This window comes from Squalius cephalus (genome assembly GCF_949319135.1).
Source record: "Squalius cephalus genome assembly, chromosome: 16".
NCBI lineage: Eukaryota > Metazoa > Chordata > Actinopteri > Cypriniformes > Leuciscidae > Squalius > Squalius cephalus.
Genome location: NC_137137.1, coordinates 2114765 through 2132418, shown reverse-complemented (window position 1 = coordinate 2132418; position 17654 = coordinate 2114765). Strand labels below are relative to the sequence as shown.

At 35.4% G+C, this 17654-nt stretch overlaps 2 protein-coding genes across 4 annotated transcripts in view; one reads left to right on the top strand and one right to left on the bottom strand.

Annotated features, from left to right (window-relative positions):
• LOC307173459 (somatomedin-B and thrombospondin type-1 domain-containing protein) overlaps positions 1 to 3989 on the top strand; it is a 34421-nt gene extending 30432 nt beyond the window's left edge. For both annotated transcript variants that reach the window (XM_079896597.1, XM_079896598.1), the window contains exon 5: positions 1897 to 3989. In XM_079896597.1, coding sequence (XP_079752723.1) covers positions 1897 to 2002 — 106 coding nt within the window. In that variant the 3' untranslated portion in view covers positions 2003 to 3989. The remainder of the gene's footprint in view (positions 1 to 1896) is intronic.
• A 4617-nt stretch (positions 3990 to 8606) lies between these two features.
• On the bottom strand, positions 8607 to 16589 carry snap29 (synaptosome associated protein 29). 2 transcript variants are annotated; one of them, XM_079897083.1, is made up of 6 exons: positions 16518 to 16589; positions 15275 to 15517; positions 14069 to 14268; positions 12884 to 12969; positions 11584 to 11688; positions 8607 to 9500 (listed from the first exon to the last, which is right to left on the bottom strand). In XM_079897083.1, the coding sequence occupies exons 2-6, from the start codon at positions 15509 to 15511 to the stop codon at positions 9340 to 9342; spliced, it is 789 nt and encodes a 262-aa protein (XP_079753209.1). In that variant the 5' UTR covers positions 15512 to 15517; positions 16518 to 16589; the 3' UTR covers positions 8607 to 9339. The 2 variants fall into 2 exon arrangements, with proteins under 2 accessions (XP_079753209.1, XP_079753210.1); XM_079897084.1 differs by having other exon boundaries at positions 15275 to 15541; positions 16518 to 16587.
• Positions 16590 to 17654: the final 1065 nt, after the last annotated feature.

Genomic DNA, 17654 nt, shown 5'->3' with positions numbered 1-17654 from the left:
AATGCCACAATCAAGACCTCGAAGCAGAACTGAGGGAGAAACACCCAGAAACACCTCATATGTGCCGCTCTCAAGTATAAGGGTCTTTCTTTGCCATTAATGCTTGGATAACACACTTACGTCTCCTTTGATTAATAATAATAATAATGGCTAGTGCGTGGCTGTGATATATATAAACCTTCCAACGTCCGTTGCCATGATTGCGAGAGGAAAAAATGACGTTTTAGTCGCATAACATCGGTTAATGGAAACGCTGTCATTTCGCAATAGTTTTTTATCGATATTTAGAAAAAAATCGCAAAAGTTTTGCGCAAATCTGTAATGGAAACGCGCCTAATGTCGTCTGCCATTTTAAATGCACTAGAGCCCTTTAAATTCGAGTGGATTCTGATTGGCTTGTCAGTGTTTTATAGTTTGACAGCTGGAAAAAAAAATCGTTCTGAAAGTGATCCAAACGATATCGTTCCTCATATCTTTATCGTTATAGTTGTGGTGTGAACTCTGTTATTCTTTAATATGGAGAACGATTTTTAGAACTATATCTTTATCGTTATCTTTATAGTAATCATTCTTGGTGTGAACCGGGCCTTTAGACACACACACACACACCCTCACACAACTGTATAGTGAGTAGGGCTGGGTATCGATTCAGATTTTACAAATCGATTCGATTTCGATTCTCAAGCTCTCAATTCGATTCGATTTCGATTCTCGATTCGATTTTCGATTTCGATTCTCGATTCGATTTTGATTCTAAATTCGATTTCGATTCCACTCAATGAATAGCCTATATATTTAATACAAATCCTATATTTATAAAAAAATAAAATAAAAAAAAGAAAGTAAAGTGAACATAAGTTTGGAAGTGGTTAATTAATAAAAAGAAATTAAGAGCTACCAACCTGTATATTAAACATACAATAAATAGACAGGGTTTTGATGCAAGATGAAAAATTTATGCTGAAAATTGGACAAGTCAGAACAGTCGCATGCCTTGATCAAACAGGTTAAAAATCCTCATATAAACCCATAAAAAAAAACTTGCATATATTTTATCTGTCTAGGTAGGACATATAGGCCTACAGAAATTGAATAAAGTTATCAAACAGTCTGCGATGCATTAATTCTAAAGTATATATAGACTAATCCTTATTAAAGTTACAAAAGTTATTTAGTCAAGAGCAGTGAGTGTTTTTATCTGTTCCCTTTGTTCTTTGATTAACTTTAATGACAGAGATAATTAGTGGCTACTGTGTACTGTCCCTTTAAGAGACCAACCGCTGCTAACAGAGACGCGGATCTCACACGCGCCTCATCATTCACGTTCATCATAAGACTGCTCTTATGTTATGAAGATACTCGACAAAAAGACATTTTGGCATAATTGTGTGTGTTATTGTTCGTTCAAGCACGAAAGAGAACTGTATTCTGGGCTGTCTTGTGCGCACGCACGATATCAGCTCGAGTCTTTCTGTGTCACAGGACATTCACGTCATTGCGTAGGCTTGACATCGCGATTGCGATATGATTAATTGTGCAGCACTAGTTGAGGTTATTTTATGATTAAGATAAAACAAACATAAAATCTCACAGCATTAGCTATAAAATGGAGTTTGCAAGCCTATGAACAGTGGAGGAAAACTAATACTGGCTTTTGGGTAATAGATTAAATAAATATGGGAAAAAATCGATTCGTGGCGTTTGAGAATCGATTTTGAATCGACCACATTTTAAAAAACGATTAATCGAAAAATCGATTTTTTTGCCCAGCCCTAATAGTGAGATCAGTGTAGAGAGAAAAATAAGTTATTACTTGAATAAACAGAGTACGCTTAACTAAAAGGTACACATTGCACACGCAGACACGCTCTTTAACATGAATGTGTTTTCCACCAGGACCTTCTGGGCCGCTGCGTCAGCACCCGGTTGCTCTGGGTCGTGGGTTCGAGAGTCTTCCACCGAGGACTGCCGGTGTCCGTCGTACTCCATGATCTTTGTCTGAACCAGCACGACCTTTAAAGCTCATTTTGAGGGACAAGGGAGTCATTTCATGCCTTTTGAAGCCAAATTCTCTCCATCAGAAGTTAAGCAATGACGCCACAGCGTATCTGTCACCTTAATGTGTATCTGTGCCTCCAGCAAACCAACACACACAACCCTGTTTTTCCCAAGCTCTTCTATCTACCTCCGATTCCCCAAACGCACCCGTTTCCGATGCCTTATATTATAGTTTTCACTCTGTACGGTTTCTCTACTCGTCTTGTCTGTCTTCTGATGAACTGTATTTATATACGTTTGAATGTATCTTCCATTTGTCTGTCTGTGTGTGTGTGTGTGTGTGTGTGTGCATTACGCACCTGCAGTAATGGTTGCATGTTTTTGAACGCAAAACTTGTTTAATGCACGTGTCGCTGAAAGACAAGCTAATGTATATGAATGTTTCTATTTGGTAGTATTTCAGTTTCTCGAGATTTCTTCTTTGCTCTTTGTCATGAGGTCTGGAAAGTGTCCTTTCACACTCTTGGACCGAAAGTCACTAGCGTTCAGTTTGTTTGCTTGGTCTGAAAGCTGTATTTGAGGCTGCACTTGATTCTTCCTGAAAATGGGATCGGGTTCCTGTGTTTGCAAGTGGTATAAAAGCCAAAACGGCCTAAATTGTGGTTGTGAACCGCATCTGATGACGTACAGTTTGCCCATGATGACGGTATAAATTAATTTCTCTTTGCTGCTTGTCTTTGCAGAAATTGTCTTTCCATTAAAATCCAATTTATTTTATTAAAATACATTTCCAATTTATTTATTATTACAGCATCTCTGCCTTGAATATATAGTGACTCTCTCTCACACACACACATATAACATGAGGATTGCACCAAATAAATGCTTTCTAGATTGCAAGTTCATTGTATTTTTTTCACCTTTAAGCTTGCGTTTTATTGATGCTCTTGTATGATTTTGTTATTGTTTTTCCCATCACACATTAAACAGTCATACGTCTCACTTCATTTTCTTTCATTGCTTGTTTTTTAGTTGTTGTTTTTCAGTGTCATGATTGACATATCGGTGTGATTCTTCCTCGGTTCGCTAACCCATCATCGGCGTCGTACGAGGTATTTAGCGTGCACGTGCTCATTACAGATCAAAGCGCTCGTCTTGTGTTTACACACACACCCGTCTGCACACACATTATGCTCACTACATATAGTTTATGGCATTTTTTGCATGCTTGCTCAGTACAGCATACTTGAGATTCAGGTAATCATGTGTTTTGTCCCTAACACACTTTTGAAGGATGTACTGAATGACGGACTGACACGGTTACTCTAACCAGAACATTCTGCACTGCTTTACAAACACAAGACAAAAGTTAGGGCACACAACTAAATGTGTTATACTTATAAAAACCTCTTAAACTTCTGCTTAAATGCTTTCAATTCGTTTTTGTATAAACAACAAACAAAACAAATAAGTGAATAATAGTGATAATAAGCAAAAATTCTAAATGTATGAATGTCTTTACAAAATTGTGTATATACTATATATATGTACAGTACAGGTCAAAAGTTTGGAAACATTACGTTTTTTTATATTTTTGAAAGAAGTCTCTAATGCTTATCAAGGCTGCGTTTATTTGATCAAAAATACAGAAAAAAAAAACAGTAATATTGTGAAATATTATTACAACTTAAAATAATAGTTTTCTATTTAATATACTTTAAAAAATAATTTATTCCTGTGATGCAAAGCTGAATTTTCAGCATCATTACTCTATTCTTCAGTGTCACATGTGACATCCAGTCTAGAAATCACTCTAATATTCTGATTTATTATGAGTGTTGGAAACAGTTCTCCTGCCTAATATATTTGATGAATAAAAGAACTGCATTTATTCAAAATAAAAAAATATTTTCTAATAATATAAATCTTCTTTACTATCACGTAAAATCAATTTAACACATCCTTGCTGAATAAAAGTATTGATTTATTTCAAAAAAAGAAAGAAAAAAATTAGTGACCCCAAATTACTGACCAGTATATTGTTGTTACAAAAGATTTCTATTTTTAAAACATTTGCTTCTTTTTTATTTTTATTTTTATTTTTTTTACTTTTTATTCATCAAAGTATCCTAAAAGAGTATCACAGGTTATGAAAATATATTAAGCAGCAGAACTGTTTCCAACTTTGATAATGAATCATCATATTAGAGTGATTTGTAAAGGATCATGTGATAGACTGGAGTAATGATCCTGAAAATTCAGCTTTGCATCCCAGAAATAAATTATAATTTAAAGTATAATAAATTGAAAACCAATTTTTTAAAATTGTAATAATATATCACAATATTACATTTTTTTAATATATTTTTTATCAAATAAATGCAGGCTTGATGAGCAGAAGAAACTTCTTTCAAAAACATTAAAAATAGTAATGTTTCCACACTTTTGACCTGTACTATATATATATATATATATATATATATATATATATATTATAAATACTGCAATTAATATGTATAAATAACCAGATTTTTACCAAAAGTATGCCCATTTAATATATGTTTATATTTGTTAGTTTATTAAACTTACAAAACTGTCTACTGTATGTATGGATGTCTTTACTAAATACATTTATAAATATATAAGCAAATGCTTAAGAGTCTATGATTGGATCATTAATGCAGAGATCATTATGTTTCTAGCATGTTATATGTTTGGCATTTAAATCCAACCAGCAACTTTTCAGGTCCAAATCTGGTCTCTGTCATGAGCAGATCCCTCTCCCCCAACTTCCTGTCTGTTCTCGACTGTCATTATACAATAATAATGGCAAAAGCCCATAAATGATAAAAAAGTGACATCATTGAAAAGACAACAGATGAGCTTAGTGATATTTCACCACCAGTGAGATCATGGTTAATTTTACCAGTGAGGTCACTAAAGAGCTTTCTAATGGGCTCTGAGAGGTTTAAAAGCAGAGACGTGTTTCTTTAGTGTGTAAACAAGTTGCGGAAACAAGTTACATTAAATAAATCCTAGAAGGTTTTCTAATACGGAGAGTCTATTTACACTAAGTGCAAACAACCTGGAGGCTATTTACACTAACTCCGCCCACTGACGTCTGATCTGATCACATGTCAGATCTGAAAGGCATTTATTTTCAATAAAAATTAAAAAAAATATTCAAAATGTGGAAATAAAGTGTCTAACGTGTGTTTAATAAAGTGTGTATCGGTTAGGGGTAGGGGTAGGTGTAAGGCTTTATTGTCCCAATAAGATGGCATCCATTTAATAAAATCATTTACACTCTATTATTGCATACTGTTTAATGTACAATAACACTGAATGTACAACATCTACTATTTACACTTATTGCGAAGAAAATACCGCTATTTTTACATTGTGTAAATAGAATCTATCGCTATTTTCATTTAGTGGAAACAGCCGCTGGATTTTTAATAATTTAAAATCTAGGTATGATTTTACTAGGTGTCCTTCAGGTCATTCGAGACCATCATCATGCCTTTCTTGACAAACTCTAGTGACTTAAAAATAATTTACTGGACTGTTTTTAATGTAAATAAACAACTTTTTTTATTCAAAGAAATGTTAAAAGTAATGTATTTAAAAATACTAGGGCTGGGTATTGACACAAATTTCACAATTTGATTCGATTTTGATTCGATTCGATTCAATATTGATTATTTTGGATATCAGGGACAAAACATGGCAAATTTTCTCAAGGAAAACAAATCTCTTCACTAATGCTGTAAACTATGGGAGTCAGTTGTAGCCTATAGGCTTCATTAGCCTAAGCCTACTGTAATATTGAAGTTATAATATTGAACTGATTTGTATAAAAACACTTACATTACACTTTTATTTATTTTTATAATAATAAAGTTATATGAAATATAAACATTTAAATGGTGGCTGTCATAAAAACCTGCCAGATTTATTCAAACATTGAAGAACATTAAAAATTATAATATGTAATATGGTGCATTTAGCAAAATGCTCCTCTCTAGAGTTAATTTTTCAAGCTGACTAATGAGTTTATGGTCACTGGATATGGTTTTTCTGAGGTAAATGTGACGTTACATGACATTGTTTACAAGCTGATTTACTGACGTCTTTCCACGGCTGAAACACTGAGCGATTCCATGTCACATGATACGGACTTCGTCACATGATACGGACTTCGTCACATGATACGGACTTCGATAAGTTGTACTCTATCTTTTAACACACTTTCAGATGCTCATTCATGTTTATTTCACGCTGTAACTGGTGTTATTAAGGCGGAGGAGAAGATCATGTGCTTCTCTTGAGCTGAGCCAGAGCGATCTCACGCCACAGCGCCAAAGCGGTAATTATGTTTTTGAATTTCGTAAGAAAATGGACATAATTTGAAATCTGAGACTTTGTTTCATATCAATAATAACAAAGCACAAAGATTATTGCGATTTATTGGATGGGATGCGCGCAACAATGTTACATTCTTTCATCAACTGAAAACAGGATGACTAATCGATTCTTGGGATTTAAGAATCGATATCGGTTCGTAAAAATGAGAATCGATTAAAATCGAGAAATCAGTATTTTTTTACCCAGCCCTAAAAAATACCACCTTTTTTCAAATATTTTATTAAAGGTGCAGTAAGTGATTTCTGAGGAACACTGTTGAAAGTGGATCGGACCAGCAACAAAACACACCTATAGCCAATCAGCAGTAAGGGGCGTGTCCACTCATGAGGGGGGTGGGGCTTGTGCTGCATAGCTTGTTAGTTAACTTGGGGGCGGGGCTATCAAGATAGGGGTGTGATCATTTTGGGGAGGGGCGTGTTTGTTTTGGTGATTTTAAATATCAACAGCATTTCTCAGAAATTGCTTACTGCACCTTTAATCGTAAATGTCTTGTATAGTTGTTTATTTATTGTATAATTTCACTTTGGTCCAACTATGAAGATAACTTGTTGCTGACAAATATAAACAAATAAATCAGTGTGTACTTGAGAATCAAGACTAATCGAAACTTGAGGCTTTTGGTGGGATTTTGTTAAATAACTATGAAGAGATATTATTAGTATAGTACGTTCTGGTTTGGTCAGGTTTTATTCGTTTATTGTGAAGGGTTTATTATGTAAGTGAAATGAAAAGGCGAGGGGGAATTGGAAACATGTCATCTTTGGACCACTGCTTTATGGGTGCTGACAGCAGGGAATTCTGGGATTAGGTGTTGAAAAGAAAGGCATTCCAGCGCATCAACTAAATGCGTGAGCCACTCTAATACAAAAGTGAACATAACCAATGAAAATCTGATTAAACTGAGCAGAACTCTTTCTTATTCTGCAGTGGTATTTCAGCATTAAAGTAGGAAACAACACTGGGCGTGTGTGTGATGCACTTTTCCCTTGTGTGTGTGTATTTTCCTTTCAGGAACAGACTGCTAACATTCTTCCCACAGCCACAAACCCTGCGTTTACAAGTCATTTTGTGACTTAATGAGTCAACTGATTACATAATAAACCACAGAAAGTCACTAACTCACCTCAGCGAAACCAGCCGCCAGTCAGTCAGTCTCCCGCGCAAAACAGATGCTCGCGCGAACCGTTAATGAAGGCCTTGTGACGCGCGCGCAGATGTGCACGCGGGAAAGAATGATAATGAGTGTGTGCGGCTCTGGAGAAACGTCACTCCTTGATCTATCAACGTGTTTTATCGAGCGCGTTTACCAGATATTTTAGTTTTTGAGCGATTGCATTTTTTTTTTCTTGTGATGAAGCGAATACAGAACTTAATTAGTTAATGGTCTCAATAATAAAACATGTTGAAGGGAAAGTTCACCCAAAAACGAATATTTTGTAAATACTTTCTCACCCTCAAGTTGTTCCAAACATGTACGAGTTTCTTTCTTCTGTTGAACACAAAAGAAGATATTTTGAAGAATGTTAGTACTAACCAGACAGTCAACTGTCTTTTGAATGCCAGATCTGACTTAATAATAAATAAAAAAATACATAAATTAATATACGAAGAAATGGGAAAAACAACAACATAAATATTCAAAGAAATGTAAAATAAATGAGTATTTATCCTTTTATTTCCTTATTTGTGTATAATTGTATTTTTTCCACATTTATTTATTTGCCCTTTTATTTAGTTCCACTTTTATTTATTTTCCACATTTATTTATGTCTACATGTATTTATGTCTACATTTATTTATTTCCACAATATATATATATATATATATATATATATATATATATATATTTCTTAGTATATTTATTTATTATTAAGTGAGGTCTGGCATTCCATAACTGTCAACATGACAACATTTTTATTTATTTTTGGGAACTGTCCCTTTAACGGCTTCTCAAGATGTGTGATATGTCGCCATCTAGCGGACTGATCTTGCAAGTACCGCTTAAATTAGCTTACCGGGGCAGTATCAGATTGCATGGTACAACTTTCATATATATTATAATATAAAAATTAATGTTCTACGATATTTACATAGTACTGCATGCTCTTTGCTGCCCATTTACAATGTTTTCTATCATTAATTTTCATCTACTGCAGAGACAAATGAAGTGACTAACATATTAAAACATATTTTTTATTTATGTTCACATATTCCACGTCACATTCAGCAGACAGAAATTGTTTGCTTTATTAGGAGTACAACATTTGAACGATGAATTCCAGAAATAATAGTAAAACCTCAGCAGATTCTATCAATAAAGCTACCCTAATACAGAGCTGAAAAAGTGACACAAGTTTGTGGGTTGCATTCAAAATAGTGATGAACATAAGGACCGGGTACTAACTCTATAGCCTGTGGTGAAATGAGTCAGACCAATATCTTTCTGTCCTACTATTTGATCACCTTTATACACAGTACTCCATTAATGTGCTTACATGGGATATGAGGATACATCATTATAAAAGTGAATTTTCTCAAACAAAGGGAAATATACAGTGATTTCTAAGCTAGGTGTTCAGAGTTAAAGAGTGTAAGGTGTGGTTAAAAAAACTGAAATGGTTGTGTGTGCATCTCTGACATACCTATCTTACAGGTAACATGTTAAACTTAAAGATCATCAGCAATTTATTCACATCAATCTTGAACAGTCGCACACAGAGGCATCCACGGCTTATGTATAATCGGACTGTATAATGTCAGTGACTAAACGAAGGCAGAATGTTGAACTTCTCCAACACACATATGCATAGACACAAACACAAACACCTCCCTTGGAGAGAAGATAAAAAATGTTTTCCAGTTTGGATCGCTGCCGACAGCATCTTGGCCATGAGACGACATCCCACTCAGAGTCTATTTGAGGTTTTTGAGTTGCCGGTTGGTGGAGCTGATCTTGCCGTCCATATTGTCGACCTTGTTGAGCAGCGAGTCGAGAGAAACGTCCTGGTCGTCGATCTCCGCCTGCAGTCCCAGACCCAGATTCTTCAGACGGCCCAGACCCGACGCCATCTCATCTGGAGACCAAACACCAAACACACATCAGATCCTGGCTGTGAGTGAGTGATCCTAGTTACGGTACGAGTTCACATCCTTCTCTCGCTTCCTGCAACAAGTCCTTCCCTCGCCGGTCAAAATTACCCTAAAATTATACTTTTTTTTTTTTTTTTTTGGTCCAGAAAGCTTATTTTATTTCATTTTGATACAATTTTACTATTTTTTGGGAGATTTTTTATTTTATTTACCTTTAAATTACTAGATTTAATCAATGCATAATAAATAAATTGTAATTTAAGCACATTCCTCACATTCTTTCAAATGAAATTCAAAACACTCACACTTTCATGCATAAACCTAGCCTGGTTAAAACCAGACCAATCTCAGTAGTAACTGAGTTATGGTCTGGCAAAGCTCCATAGACAAATCATTTCCAAAGGGGCGTCACCAACGGACGTCGCTCAAATGCCTCTGGGCGCAGTTGGATAGTCCTAAAACCAATCAGAGCGATTGTCATCGTGTAAAGCCATATGCTGCGTCCCAAGTTACACAACGCCATAAAAGTATGTTCTCTTTTTGTGAAGAAAAGGTATTTACTTTTGAATGTGTAGCAAAAAAGTAGGCAAGCTTTGGGACATACTCGTCATCTTTATCGGACGGATCTGTCGCGTGCGTCCCGTCACTTAAACTGCCCTGTCAATCATCTTGTCACAGTTAAAATCCTCTATTAAATCTAATTTAATTTCCTACCGTTTCGGAGAGAAATGTAGTAGCACGTTCATCTGCCAGTGGGTCTTTCATGGAGACTGTCCTCATGTGTTTGCAATTTGAATATAATAATGCATATAAAAATCGAACGGGCATCGCTCAAATGCCTCTGGGCGCAATTGGATAGACCTAAAACCAATCAGAGCGATCGTCATCGTGTAAAGCCCGCCTCAACGTTTCTGATTGGTGTCTCGATTTGGACGGATTAGAAATGGGCTTGAATGAGCTCTTTGCCAGACTACTTGCAGAGCAAATCTAAATTTGCCGGAAGTTAGTCTGGGTTTTCCCAGGCTAGCATAAACCTTCAGCTCAAAATATCTTACATTTGGGTGTCTTTGCCGACCTCTAGTGGAAAACAAATTATATAACATGATGTTTTATGACTCTTGCCACTAGATGGCCTTATAGCTCTAGTCTATATGGAGTAAATGAGCTGTTCCGCTGGGTCCTAAAGTCATTTACTTCAGTATGCATTCAAATACACATGTAGACATTATAAAATAATTTTTTGGTTTGAATTTTGAGCATTTTTAGGTTTTTCTATGTGTACTGAAGCATTACATTCATTCCTAAGGGGGTCAAATTGACCCGAGAGGGAAGGATTTGTTACTTTTTTACATTTCAACCACAAAACTCCTTGAATCCATAAAAAAAAAAAAAAAAAAAAAGTGTGTATTTGTGGTTCAAGTTCGACAAAAGTCTTGGGGTCTTGGACCCCTCCGATGAACACTCAATTTGTAAAAACATTTCTGGGTCAAAATGACTCGAGGTAAGGATGAAGGTTAAAGGGATACTTAACCGATTAGCATTAAGCTTTGTACCAGTAGTATTTTCGAGTGATCGTGCTTCCCTCCCTCATGTCCCCCTGAGACCAGAGATTTCTGTATTGTGTGTCTGGAAAAAAACCTCAGATGATGCAAAAATCGTCATTTAGCTCATCTGAGGCTTTTGTGTCCAGAGGCGAGAGACTCCAGCCAGTAGGAGGAGCTCGTCCCGCATGTCTTCAACCCGCCCATAGGGGGATCTCACCATAAAACACCGTCTTTTCAGTTTCGAGTCGACTAGTAGCCTAGTTGTGTCATTTCTCCCGATACTGCCCTCTGTAACCGGTGGGCGTGGCTTGGGAGTGTCCTCGTAGGGCAGCGAAGCAAGTGCATTCTGGGAGTTGTAGTCTTTCATCCACATGAGCCAAAAATACATTTTTAGGCTTTTCTCAGTCTAGAAGGCACCAGCTTCTAAAATAATTTAACATTTCTACTACATAAATGACCCAATTTAAATACACATTCATCTTTCCAACGGTGAAATATCCCTTTAAACTCTTGTGTTTCTCACCGAGGTTTGAGTCCAGCTGTTGATGTGCGGCCCGCAGCTGTTTGTTCTTAGGATATCCGTTCTGATCGGACGGCCCGTTATCCAGGGAAGCGGAGGCTCCGAAACCTGTTCAAACACACATCTGTGATTCTGATGAGCCGCTTTTATCCGACACTGAGCTCTGTCTCTGCAAAAGCACTCGAAACCTTTGAGATTCATTGATGATTTCAAGTCTACACAACATTCAGACATTTCAAAGTGAACCCATGAACCAGTGGTTTCTGCCTGATCTCGGATCAGTTTGATCAATTTTAACGACACGTTTATTTGATAGCGAGAAAGAGTTGTAGTTAATCGTCTCGTTAACATTAGCGAATTACATTAGCTAACACGAACTAACAATGAAACAGATACATCTAAAGCATTTATTAATCCATGTTAATGTTAATTACAACATTTACTAATACTTTATTAAAATCAAAAGTTGTATTTGTTATTATTTAAAGAAAATGAGCTGACATGAACTAATAAACAGTTGTATTTTTATTAGGGCTGTCAAACGATTAATCGCGATTAATCGCATCCAAAATAAAAGTTTGTTTTTACATAATACATGTGTGTGTACGGTGTATAATTATTTTCTATATATAAATACACACACATGCATGTATATATTTAAGAAATATTTGCATGGATATACTGTGTATATATATTTATATTATATATAATTTATATTATATATATTTTATATATAAATAACACATTTTCTTAAATATATATGCATGTGTGTGTATTTATATATAGAAAATAATTATAATCCGTACACAGACATAAATTATGTAAACACAAACTTTTATTTTGGATGCGATTAATCGTTTGACAGCCCTAATTTTTATTACCTAACATTAACAAAGATTAATGAATACTGAAACAAATGTATTGTTCATTGTTAGTTAATGCGAAAGTTAGTCTCTTATTGGCCTGATTAACCAAACTCTCCAACAAAACAAGCCCTATAATTTAATAAAACAACATATTATTCTCACACACTTCACATGTAATGGTATTAGACGATTTGTTAATTGCATTTAATAGATTACACATTCAATAAAACATCTGCAAATGGTTTGTAAACAGTGTTTTAGTGCGTGTTTGGGTTGAGTTTTCACTGCATTTACACCGTTTGACCAGCGTGTGGCGCTTCGAAACTGTCAATCATTCTGCAAAGCAATTGGTTCTATTGATTGAAAGTTCAAAAACTGTCTCTCAAAGTACATGGGTAAACGTAGAAGTTCATCAGTGTGCAGTCATGTGTGTTTACCAGATGTCTCCAGTTTCCTGAGGTTGGGATGGCTGGCCTGATACTTGTCCTCCTGCTGTTTGCTCTCCGCTAGTGCATTCTGTAAGCTAACATCATCAGACAACACCGTTTCGCTGTTAAATAATATTCAGACTCTTTGCATTTCCAGATATGGCATCTTTCCCGACTAAGACCTCTATTTCAGTGGATGTGAATCAAAGCAAGGCTTTAATGGCTGATGTACACTACAAGTCCATTCACATATTATTTTACATCTATTCATCACAGCCTTGTTTTCATTTCATGTTAAATTGAAAGGCTTTTGCTTTAATGTGTGAAGTTACTTAGTTAATTAGTAGGCAAATTTAGCTTTAAAGGGATAGTTCACTTTGAAATAAAATTTTGGTATGTTTTAGCTTACCTCAAGGGCATCCAAGATGTAGGTGTCTTTTTTTCCGCAGTAGTTTCAATTTTGATATTTTTAGGTCAAACCGTTCTTGTCTGTCAGTCATTTAATGCAGGTCTGTGGTCACTGTCTCAAAGAGCATGCACAGAGTCCAAATTAAAACAATTCCCCATCGTAAGTACACATTGATGGCCTAAGACACGAAACGAGCGGTTTGTGTGAGAAAAAAACAGTATTTATATCGTTTATACCTCTTATAACACAGCCACGTCCAAGTGATCTGAGGGCGATATCTGATATATCTGGTGTATATATATCTATGCACCAGTCTGCGCACACGTCACACACCAGGATGCGCCCACGCCCTCAGATCACTTGGACGTGGCTGTGTTTTATGAGGTAAAAACGATATAAATACTGTTCGTTTTCTCACACAAACCGCTCGTTTCGTGTCTTAGGCCATCAATGTGTACTTACGATGGGGAATTGTTTAATTTGGACTCTGTGCATGCTCTTTGAGACAGTGACCATAGACCTGCATTATATGACTGTCAGACAAGAACGGTTTGACCTAAAAATATCAAAATTGAAACTACTGCGGAAAAAAAGACACCTACATCTTGGATGCCCCTGAGGTAAGCTAAAACATACCAAAATTTTATTTCAAAGTGAACTATCCCTTTAAGATAGGAAAGCAATGCACATTTTATATCATTCTGAAGAACAAGAACAATTCTAGCACTTCTGAGCGCATGTAAACGTGTAAAAGCTGCTAATGTTGGGCTGGTGTGTGTGTGTACCTGCTGTGTCCCTCGTAGGACACCGGCTGCTCCTTCTGTGCCGGTCTGGGAGGTTCAGGTTTGCCTTTGAAATAGTTGACCATTCCCCCCCACACACTCTTAATAGTGTTTATATGCCTCTGGCTCGTCTTCATGTCCTGATCCATGTTGTCAATCATTCTCTCCGTCCTTTTCAAAGCTTCTCCCTGACGAATCAGTTCCTGTGGAAAACAATCAAGCGATTTTAATCAAATAGCCAAAGCAAGAAACGTAGTTAGCCGAACACAATCCGAGTTATATTAAAAAATATCCTGGCTCTTCCAAGCTTTATAATGGGAGTGAATGATACCTTAGTTTTTTTGAAGCCCAAAAAAAGCGCATCCATCCATCATTAAAGTGATCCATACGACTCCAGGGGTTAATAAAGGCCTTCTGAAGCGAAGCCATGTGTTTGTGTAAGAGAATATCCATATTTAAAACTTTATAAACTATAATCATAACGGCCGTACGAGAGTCTAGTTCCGAGGGAAGAGTGACCTCTGACCCCACGCATGATGAGTGACCTCTGACCCCACGCATGATGAGTGACCTCTGACCCCACGCATGATGAGTGACCTCTGACCTGACCAGTGACCTCTGACCCGACACATTGACATAGGATGTAGGAGTAGCGTAAGCTCATGTGAGAGTCGACGCTTCTCACGGTTCAAACAAACTCAAGCTCCTCCCACATTTCTCTTTAAAAATTCTCCTTTCAGACTTCTAATCCGTGACCGGTGTTTGTTTTACTCTATTCTCCATGCGCTTCTGCGTTCATCAATACGTCTTGCGTGGGGTCAGAGGTCACTCGTCATGCGCAGGGTCAGAGGTCACTCGTCGGGTCAGAGGTCACTCTTCCGCTGGAACTAGACTCGCGTACGGCAGTTACTGGAAGCCAGTGATTATAGTTTATAAAGTTATATGGATATTTTTCTTCGCTTCAGAAGGCCTTTATTAACCCCTGGAGCCGTATGGATCACTTTAATGATGGATGGATGCTCTTTTAGGGCTTCAAATTCTAAGTTACCATTCACTCCCATTATAAATCTGAGAAGAGCCAGGATATTTTTGAATATAACTCTGTTTTCGGCTGACAGAAGAATGTCATACACACCTAGGATGAGGGCGAGTAAATTATGGGATCATTAATTTTTTCTGGGTGAACTATTCCTTTAATTTTCCTCTCACCTCTGCCGTCTCGGATCCGACTTTCTCGGATTGGTAGATGAGTCCGAGCGAGCGGTGGCTGCTGTCCACGGCCGACTGCGCTGTACGCATCACTTCCTGCTGAAGCCGTTGCTGGCGTCTCTCTGCCGGACTCAGCGAACTCTCCTCCGGATCATCGTCGAAGTTAAAGCCTCTTCTCGGAGCCTCTTCATCATCATCATCAGCGAAAGGATTGTGGGTTTTGGGGTAGGCAGACATCCTGAGCTTCAGTGACAAGAGAGCACAGTACTTACACACACACACACACACACACACACACACACATACATATATATATATATCAGACTTTATTTATAAAGCACTTTAAAACAACCGAAGTGGACCAAAGTGCTGTACAGAAAAATTAATAAATAGGCCTACATATTTTATATAAAGCATATAATACAAATAAAACAAAACAAGAGACATAAAACATAGGAAAAATAAACATACCATACATATATATATATATGGTAGGAATATGGTAACTTTACTATAAGGTTCATTAGTTAACATTAGTTAATGTATTAACTAACATGAACTAACAATGAGCAACACATTTGTTACAGTATTTATTAATCTTTGTTCATTTTAGTTGATAAAAATACAGCTGTTCATTGTTTGTTCATGTTAGTTCACAGTGAATACAACCTTTGATTTTAATAATGTATTAGTAAATGTTGAAATTAATATTAACTAAGATTAATAAATGCTGACGAAGTATTGTTTATAGTTCACGTTAACTAATGTTGTTAACTAATGAACCTTATTGTAAAGTGTTACCGCATGTATATAAAATATTAATTATTATAAGATGAAATAATAAGTAAGGCAATGAAAGGAGATGCTTTAAATAACATAAGTTTATCTGAGTTTATATTAAACTTCTTCAAGTGGCTGTACATGGTAAAAACATGGTACATTCTGTTAGTTTATAGATATGGATCCTGAACAAACTATTATAACTGACATAACACCATCGATATACATATAGATATACACTACATAAAATGTGAAAAATATTTTATAAATATGTGTTATTTAACTACATTTAACTGAATATGCTGTAGAAACTCGTCTGTTTGTTATCTATCTGAGCTACTTTATGTTGCCTAAAACAACCTTTAAATAAACCCTACATCGTCTTCAATTACATTTCCTCTCTGTCTGTCAGATTAAAACACGATATATCGAACACTGTATCGATAAATTCATACATTTGTACCTTTGATCGCTGGAGAGAGATTTGTTCTCCTGCTATCAGCTGAGCTGACGCTAATGGCGAAACACTTCCGGTGATGTCATCGTGACGTCAGATAGGCTCCTCCTCGTTTTTGTTTCCCCTGTTTTCACTTTTCATTGTTATTATTTATGAGTCATCCTAAAATATGTCATAAATTATGACAGCGTCGTTTAAGATTCGAAACCAATAGCTAGGATTTGAAAACAGAGATAACTAGAGAAATACACTTTTAAATCTTCTTCTTTTTCTTCTTCTTATAAATAATAATAATAAAAATCAACAATTACTATTCTACTACTAATACTACTGCTACTACTACTACTAATGATTATTATTAATAATTATAAATATTGTTATAATAATAATAATAATCATAAATAATAAAAATGTACAACAATATATTCTACTACTACTACTACTAATTATAATTATTAATTATAAATATAGTTAGTGAATAATAACAGCAACACCATTAATATTAATGTTATTATTATAAATATTATTTACTAATATAAAAAATAATGTTTTAATTATACTTCCATTAACAATAATTATTAATAATTATCCATATTAATAATACTAATAATAATACTAATAAAAAATAACAATATATTCTACTACTACTACTACTACTTATTATTATTCATTATAAATATTGTTAGTGAATAATAACAACAGCAACAATAATACATTATTATTATAAATATTAACTATTTAATATAATTAATAATATATTAATTATATGACTACTACTACTAATAATAAATGTTATTATCAATTATTAATAACGTCGATTGATGTATTTAAATGTATTATTATTATTAATTATTTCTTACATTAACATCATTTATTTATTATACAAAAATATTATAATTAGAAATAGGAATAAACTTAAACATATTTTATATTTTAGCCAATGCTCTGTTATAGTATTTGTTTCAGAAAACACGTTTATATATTAAAAACAAAAACAAACAAAAACTCCATCACTTGTGTGTAAACACCATAGACTGTAAAAAATAGGTAAACACTCATCAGATGTATATGAGCCAATAAGATAAACTTCACACTGATGATGCTTTAATGCAGACACGCCTCGCGCTCTCTCTCTCTCTCTCT